The 8,290-nt window shown below is 41.3% G+C and overlaps 1 protein-coding gene across 1 annotated transcript in view; it reads right to left on the reverse strand.

The window, feature by feature from the left end:
• Positions 1–8,225, reverse strand: part of MYO1F (myosin IF) — a 76,887-nt gene extending 68,662 nt beyond the window's left edge. The window contains exons 1-2 of the mRNA XM_018573384.1: positions 8,075–8,225; positions 554–651 (exon numbers count right to left, since the gene is read on the reverse strand). Of these exons, the coding sequence (XP_018428886.1) occupies positions 554–651; positions 8,075–8,225 (249 nt within the window). The remainder of the gene's footprint in view (positions 1–553; positions 652–8,074) is intronic.
• Positions 8,226–8,290: the final 65 nt, after the last annotated feature.

The following is an 8,290-nucleotide window of genomic DNA, read 5'->3' on the forward strand; positions in this document are numbered from 1 at the left end:
CAGTCTGCTATTGGATATTTTAAAATGCAATAGCCAATAGCAGGCTGGCTATTGCGCCCACTGCCCGCTGTCAATAAGCAGAGGAGGACCTGATGGAGAACTTTTTCCTTCAGGTCCCTTCTCTGCTCTGCTGAATGACAGCAGGCAGTGGGCAGGTGCAATTGCCAGCCTGTTATTGGCTATTGCAATTTGAAATATCCAATAGCCGGCTGGCTATTGCTCCCAGCAATGAAGTAAAAAAAAACAAAAAACGGTTAAAAATATAAAGTTAATAATGTTAATGTGCATACCTTTTTATTCTGAAGTAAACTTTATGTCTGTAATGCTGCATTTGTGTATTTTATTTTAAATAAATGACAGTATTCATTTTTTTTTATTTTTATCCGATTAATTGATTAATCAAAATGAATAATCGGCTAACTAATCTATTATGAAAATAATCATTAGCTGCAGCCCTACATATTTACAGTATGTCTTTGTGGTTAGCAAACTTATCAGTCATCTGTCTCAACTGATAACCTATTTATATGTCCTGCTGTAGAGGCTGTCTCACCAGCTGCTGTGGGAAATATTTTCTGGTCTTCCTCATGGTCCCACATGCTCCTGTGTTTTGCACATTGGTGTAGTGGTTATTCATGTACAGGTGGTAGCCTTTGTGAAGCAGAGGGTGCATCATTATCAGACAAGTGTACAGTTTATTCCCATATTGGTTGGGAAGCCCTAAAGATCAACTTGGTGATCCCTTCCTTTATATATATTGAACGGAAACATGTTCCCTGTTGTGCTTCCACACCATTTGTAAATTTTAACCCCATATCAGGCACGAATCAGGCATGAATTTCCTAAAATTTAGCCGTTGTTCAAAATGCATTAGTGACTCATATAGAGGCAAATTATTCTGGAGTATATACTGATGAACATTTGTCAGATAAAAAATAAATTAGTAGTTGGAATTTGAAGATGCGACCGTGTTCGGGGTGGCTACTTGGGGGACACTGTGATTTGTTGCTGAAATGTGAGAAGCAGGACACTGCTTCAAGCCGGTCTCTGGGTATCACTGCTGAAAAAGCAGGAGTGGCATGCATGAGGCTAGAAGCCCAGTAGTGTTAAATTGTGGGCTTTTAGACTAGGCCCATGTTCGGTATGACACCGAGCACTATTTACATTTCTATAAAATGTGTTGCCACCCAGTACTTCTGATGTGTGGCATAAAGATTTGTCTGAGTGACAGAAGCTTCTAAGAACCCATCAATTGGACTAAAATTAGCCATTATCTTTATTATATTTATGTTCTCCCCACATAGAATGCCTCCACACAGATACAATGGGGTCTATTCACGAAGCAGCAGAAGGATCTAGCTGTAGCTTCGGCTGATCCTTCGGCTAGCTTCGGCCCCAGCCTACCGAATCGTAGGGCTGCTGTACGGGCTATTCAGTATAGCCCGTACAGCTCCTGAAGTCGGCCGGGCAGCTCAGTTTAGCCGAAGGCATATGCTTCGGCTCGACCGAGCCGAAGTGAAAGCCGAAGCTGGCCGGCCGACAGCCTGCTTATGACAGCTGGGCAAAGCCAGCCGTGATCTTACGGCTGGCTCCGGCCACTTGCAGAACCAGGGACACTGATCTCCAGACAGCCTAACTCTCCAATTTCTCCTTGTTTAACTATTTTTCTGTTCTGCTCGGTCCCACACAGGGACCGAGCAGAAGAGCTGAGCCGAATGTTGGATCTGCTAAGTCGAACTCCTTCTGCACTTCGGGCATGAGCATGTTCGGCCGACCCGACCCGAAGCCACTCGATGTACGGCTGATTTCAGCCGATATACGGCTGAAATCAGCCGTACCAGCCTGAAGTGAATAGCCTTTGCCGGGAAGCTTATGTGAAATAAGAATTTGAAAAGCATACCCAATTTTATGAAAAGAAAATTAAAGTGACACTAAACTCAGGAGTTAAATCTTAAAAATCCATTCAAGTACCTTAACTATTAACAAATCTGTATCTTTTTTGTGTATTTTGTTGTGTATCACTCAGCTGTAGATCCTCAAATCACCTCTGAATTGGTGCTGACACTGTCCTCCCTTCTGGAGGGTGGCTACTTTTGTTCCCCATGGTCCCTGTGTGTGTTGCAATACTAATTAGTAAACTAAACTTGAGATTGTAGTTTAGCACAGGAGTGAGCTTGGGGTGTTGACTACTATACAACACACACAGGGACCATGGGGAACAAAAGTAGCCACCCTCCAGAAGGGAGGACAGTGTCAGCACCAATTCAGAGGTGATTTGAGGATCTACAGCTGAATGATGCACAAATAAGGTACATTATTGTAATAGTTAGGGTACTTAATGTATTTTTATGATTTAACTCCTGAATTTAGTGTCACTTAAATTACAGGATTCTGCTTGCATACCATTGGATCATTGAAGTCAAAACAGCTTTACCTCACTTTGCAACACACTTACCTCCTTAAAGCAGGCTTTTACACTCAAAAATCAAATTCTACCAATGCATCTACCAATGCATCCCTCTATGTATGATGATTAATAATAACATGGACATGTCAGGTGTAAAATGCTGTGATTTTGAAATACTTACACTTGCAGAGCATTCACTTCCTGCTTTGAAAGTGCAAATTTCTTCAGTTTTCCAAAGCAATGCATCCTGGGATTGCCTTGTCATCAGCAGAGCATTGCTGGGAAATCTCATCTGTAATCACGAGATCTCAGTGAACGGCATTTTCCTCCCCTGAGATGATGTGCATGGTCACATGTGCAAGGAAATCAAGTAAGTAAAAGGAGAGCTAGCAATCTGCCCTTAGTAAACATGGCCACTGCCAGAAGACTGGGGAAGAAAAGAAAAATAAGGTATGCAAAGAATACAAAGCCAGCGATTATCTAGAAGTATGTGTTTGTAGATTGTCATTACTAAACATTTCTAAAGGTGTGTTTGTTGTTATTTTAAAGATCTGGGTAAAAGTCCACTGTAACTAAAAGGAACCTCAGTCTGTGAGGTCAGGCATTTGACTTCCAGCAACTGCCAGACTTCAGCCTCAACAATGACCCTTCTCATACTTCTATCCTTTTAAGAGTGCAGTTATGTTTGTTTTTAGGTAAGAGTACATCACTATTATCTTTCAATCTTTTGGAAATGTTTTTATATTAACAAGAACAATGTATTCAGATGATTTGTCGATGGACATATGTCTTTAGTCAACCTCAAATACTATGTAACTATGTAACTATGTAAATGTAAGATCAATGCTCCTGGTCACTTTGTAATCCTTATGCCCAGGTGTTGCTTATTGCTTTGTCTTTGGTCATGCCTTCTGAAACATGTAGTAGCTCTTTATTTTATTAAGTGATGTTGTGCTGACACCTTTTTTTGCAGATGTACAAAAAACTATATGAAACATTGTGCAGCTGCCCCTCCCCCACTGCAGCACCCATAGTGGCCATTTCTTCATCTTATGGGTTGGCTTGGCTCTGTGCTACAAGACAAGACAGCTAACCACTTATCTATGTACTCTGAATAATAAATAACAAACAACTGAAACATACATGTTTGATGCAAAATGAAACTATTACCAAAAAACCACAACTGTGTATGCTCATTTTCCACAATATATTAGCACCATTTAAATGTGTTTTATGATTTAAAAATAAAAATAAATGTAAATTGTGCTGATATATACATATCCGTTAACATAAGCCAGATCTGCAAACTCAAACCTAATCAATTTTAATCTAATAATAAAATGTTTGTGTTTGTGATTCAAAAAATATCATTGCTATCAGGAAGATGTGTCATAGTCATAAATAAAAGTGTCTGCACAGGCCACCTCTTCCTCCCTCCATCTCTAATGCCCATTTAAGGACACAGTTACAGTGAACCACAGCTTCTCTCTTCTACAGCTTCCTCCCACATAGCCCAGATCTGCTAACTGACGTACAGCTACTTGAGCATATCCTGTCACTGGGAAGTTACTCATCAGATGTTGGCATAGTCAAGACTTTCTTTTTTGTTATCTTCATCATATGGGAATCACTGCCCTTTTTCATAACATCGGAAGCAAAAGTTCCAAAGTGATTAAGGGCAAACCTTGTGGGCAAACTACCCAATCTGTGACTATGGCTGCCATTTTTCCCATTTTAACGTCTTTACCCTCATTAAAACATTCAAATAATACTTCTAACATTATATAAAGAGTATGTTTGACGGTCACGTTGGAATTTTCTTCTCTGCTACATATTCTGACACTAACATTTAGATGCTTCCACTTCTGTCTCCATTTGCTGTCAGGAGGAATTCCCTGTCTGATTGGCTTGTGCCTGGTATACCAAACCCTCTAGTATTTTTTGTACTTATAACCTCTGATATGCAATGGTTCACAGCAATTTTTGTGCGAATTCCCCAGCACTCTTGTAACCATCTAGCATATAGGATTAAAGCCTAAGGGAGTTATTCACTAAGCTGCTGAAGGCAGCCAAGTGAATAACCGAGCCGAAGTGAACTGAGCCGAACTCCGTTCGGCTATTAACTTCTGGCCTGTACAGCTGATTTCAGTCGTACATCGGCTAAAATCAGCCATACCTCGGCTGACTTAGATCAGCTGAAAATGCTCTGCATGAACCAAAGTGAAGAAGCCGTTCAACTCAGCCGATCCAAGATCTGGATCGGCTGAGCCGAACCTCTGGCAGTTTACTCGCTGACATTCGCCCCTATTCTCATGGGGATCGAACGGCAGTGAGTAAATAGCCGAATGCCGCCAAGCGGCTTGGCTATTCTGCTTGCTACCTCCGACGTAGCGAGCAGAATAAACACAATGTAAACAAAAGGAAAAAATTATAAAAATTAATTTTAAAAAATGAAAAAAAAGTAAAGAAAATAATAAAAAATGTAAAGAAAATAATAAAAAAAACAGAATGGGATCCCTCTCCCAAACCATACCAGACCCCAAGTTAAAAATAAAAGGCCCTTTAGGTCTGGCAGGGCAGGAATTTCCAACCAGACCCTTGATCTAAGCACAGGCCTGGCAGGGCAGGAAAGAGGGGGGGACGAGCGAGTGTCCCCCTCCTTGCCATACCAGGCCATATGCCTTGGCACTGGGAGGGTGCTTTAACAGGGTCCCCCCTGGAAAAGCACCATGTCCCTGAGTGGATGGGGACAAGGGCTTTTTCCACACTTGCCCTGGGGCATTGGTTGTGGGGGGTCTGTGGGCAGGGAAGCTTATTTGCATCGGGGTACCCCTTTGATAAAGGGGTACCCAGATGCACGCCCCCCCCCCCTTGTAAATTAGTAAGGGGTACCCAGGGAGACCAGAATTTAGAAAAAATCCTTTAATTGCAAAAAAAACACAATGAAAATTTTTGACAATTGCTTTATTAATAAAAAAAATCCCAAAAATTGATCCAATGATATAATCCAGGGGTCAATCACGACATCCAGCGTTGTCCACAACAATGATGACTCATCTAAATAAAAACAAACCCAATGCCCGCCGACCGCACGCGAAAAACTCCCGCCGCAGAATTAAGAATCTGACAGATGCTGGAAAAATATAAACAATTGGGCGGAGCTAGCTGTGACTTCACCGCTAGCTCTGCCCAACTGTTTACATTTGTCCGTTACCTGTCAGAGGCCTTCCGCAGGTCCCGGACAAATCAAAACAAATGGGTGAAGTTGGCTGTGACATCACGGCCGGCTCTGCCGAGTTCTTGTCATTTAATGACAGCCCAGTGTCCTCAAATAACCTGAGGACACTGGACTGTCATTGAATGGCAACAACTGGGCTAGATCCGCCCAGTTGTTGTCACGTGCGGGGAGAATGGTCGGCTTTGGCAGACCGTTCTCCCCGCTTTGGCTGTAATATGGCTCAGCTGAGACGAAGCATATACATTCGGCTCAATAGAGCCGCTTGGCTGCATTCAGCTGCTGTATTGTGAATAGCACGCACAGCAGCCCTTCGGTTCAACTGAACTGAAGGGCTCCAGTGGCCAAAGTGAGCCGAAGGATCCTTTGGCACCTTAGTAAATAGCCCTCTACATCACTATGGTTGTGCTTATTGTCCCTATTGCATAAATGCATGTAGTATTTTTTCTCCTAATTGCAGAAAAAGAATGCTTTACATCCATGCAAAAGGAAAATAGCACACGCTAAAAGATTTGTGGAAATTGAAAATCAACCGTAACTTGTAAGGTACCAGTAAAGCAGGTACAGTTATACTACATTATCTTGCTATTCTGTTAGGTTAGAACAGGGCTGATGCATTTTATATATTATGTTTATCTGACAAAAATAATACTTGTCCAAAGGGTTGTTGCATTTAATGTCCTCTATTTAGGCCTCAAATTAAAAGAGTATTTACACATTTTTTTTTTTTTAATAGAAAAACCCATTGCTTTGAAATACCAATAAAAAAAAGCAATGCTTATACTATATTATCCCATTCATTGCCCTTTACAGGTAAACTCCTCTTTTTAATGTCCACAATTTATAACACAGAGAGATAGTAATGTACACCAGAATGTTTTCTGAAAGTGAAAAACAAACCACTTTTGATAAATGCTGGTAATACAAAAAAAACAAAAACTATTATCAAGCCAAATCACACAAAAAATGTTATTCCACCTAACCCACAATCTATTGACAAAGTGGTCACTTTGCACCTGGGCTAATCCTTTTTCAGACTACCAGAGCTACAGACTCATATACTGTATGCTTGACCTAGTCTGCCAAAGATACTCCTTTATGTCCAGCTTCCAGTGTCCTATATTCAAAACTAATTCAACAAAGCAGAGCCACCATAAGACAAACCGAACTGTCCACAGCCAGGCCAGGAAAGGCAAAATAAATCAGTCATAGATATTTAAAGCAGATAAAAGAGCTATACAGTATGTAATTCATTGCTTGAAAATCAAATTTTAATATATTTGCTTATTTGTCTCTGTTTTCAAGACAACACTGCTTCATATACTTGGCACAATATAGATGTAATGGAACTGTCTCATTGATGCATCTACTAGGATAATTCAAGCACAATAAGTCACTACAGCTTTTCACACCAGAAAGCAGTCAAAACCAGAACATTATTAGTGAACACTCCCTTGGCATCATTTCCCATAATTGCATGTTGTTATATACATGTAACTGCTCACCTTTAAACAGGAACTCCAGAAACTGTAGAAAACTAACCCTTGCAGTGGACAACCCCGCACTGCAAGGGTTAACTACTTGTTTTGGTCTAGGGGTTGGAATAATGAAGATAGACTCACCTGATCCTCCGTCCTGCAGTAGTCAGTGCTTTCTCTTTTCTTTACCAGTCTTCTCAAAGTGGCCATCTTAACTTAGGGCAGGTTACTAGATCTCCCTTCACTTCCTGGAACTCTGGCACATGTGACTAGGACATCATCTTAGGGGAGGAAAATGCCTTTCCCTGAAATCCCATGAGAATACAGATGAGATTTCCCAGCAATGCTCTGCTGATGTAACCTTCCCAGGATGCAACGCTTGGGCACGATTACATCATTTGTGCCCAAGTGGACCAGGAAGTGTAAAAACAGGAATTGTAAGTAAAATAAAAATATGTTTGTTTAGCTAAAGAATTACATAGTTACATAGTATTTGAGGTTGAATAAAGACATTAGTCCATCAAGTCCAACCTATAGGATCTCATTCTTAGGAGTACTTGTACCCCTGTATATTACGGTCCCTTAGGAAATCGTCCAAAAGTTTCTTGAACAATTCCACACTCTTAGCTGAAATCACTGCCTGTGGCAGAATGTAAGAATGTAAGATGATTTCATATCAGCATGCAGTGCTGTATGCTGATGTGATTTTTAGTCAAAGAGGGTAAAGGTCCACTTTAAATATTAAAGTTTCTGTTATAAAACTTGCACTTTTCAAAGATAAACCACATCATAGGAACAGCCCAAATTGTTAATACAAATACATGTTTTAGCAGATTTTTTTGGATGACTTTTAAAACTATAAAGCTATCTTTGTTGAATTCCAAACTGGGGGGCGTGGCTTGGCTATGGCGGCGTGAGGAAGCACATTGCTTGAGCTCTGCTGCCACCTGAGACTTTTCAGCTGATCACGGCATCCCATAACCTCGCTTTTAATGTCGTTGAAGACCAAATCTCGTCCTACCGACGACCAACGACCCCAGACATCCTTACAGCGCTTCCTGTCTACACCAGCCTCCTCAACCCGCAGCTCTTCTAAAGGCCTCATGACCCCCGGGACGCAAGGGATAAACCCCCCCCCAGCTTCGGGAAGCCTCGGCCTCGCCTGCCACA

Source organism: Nanorana parkeri, unplaced genomic scaffold, assembly GCF_000935625.1.
Source record: "Nanorana parkeri isolate BGI_ZX_2015 unplaced genomic scaffold, ASM93562v1 scaffold2357, whole genome shotgun sequence".
NCBI lineage: Eukaryota > Metazoa > Chordata > Amphibia > Anura > Dicroglossidae > Nanorana > Nanorana parkeri.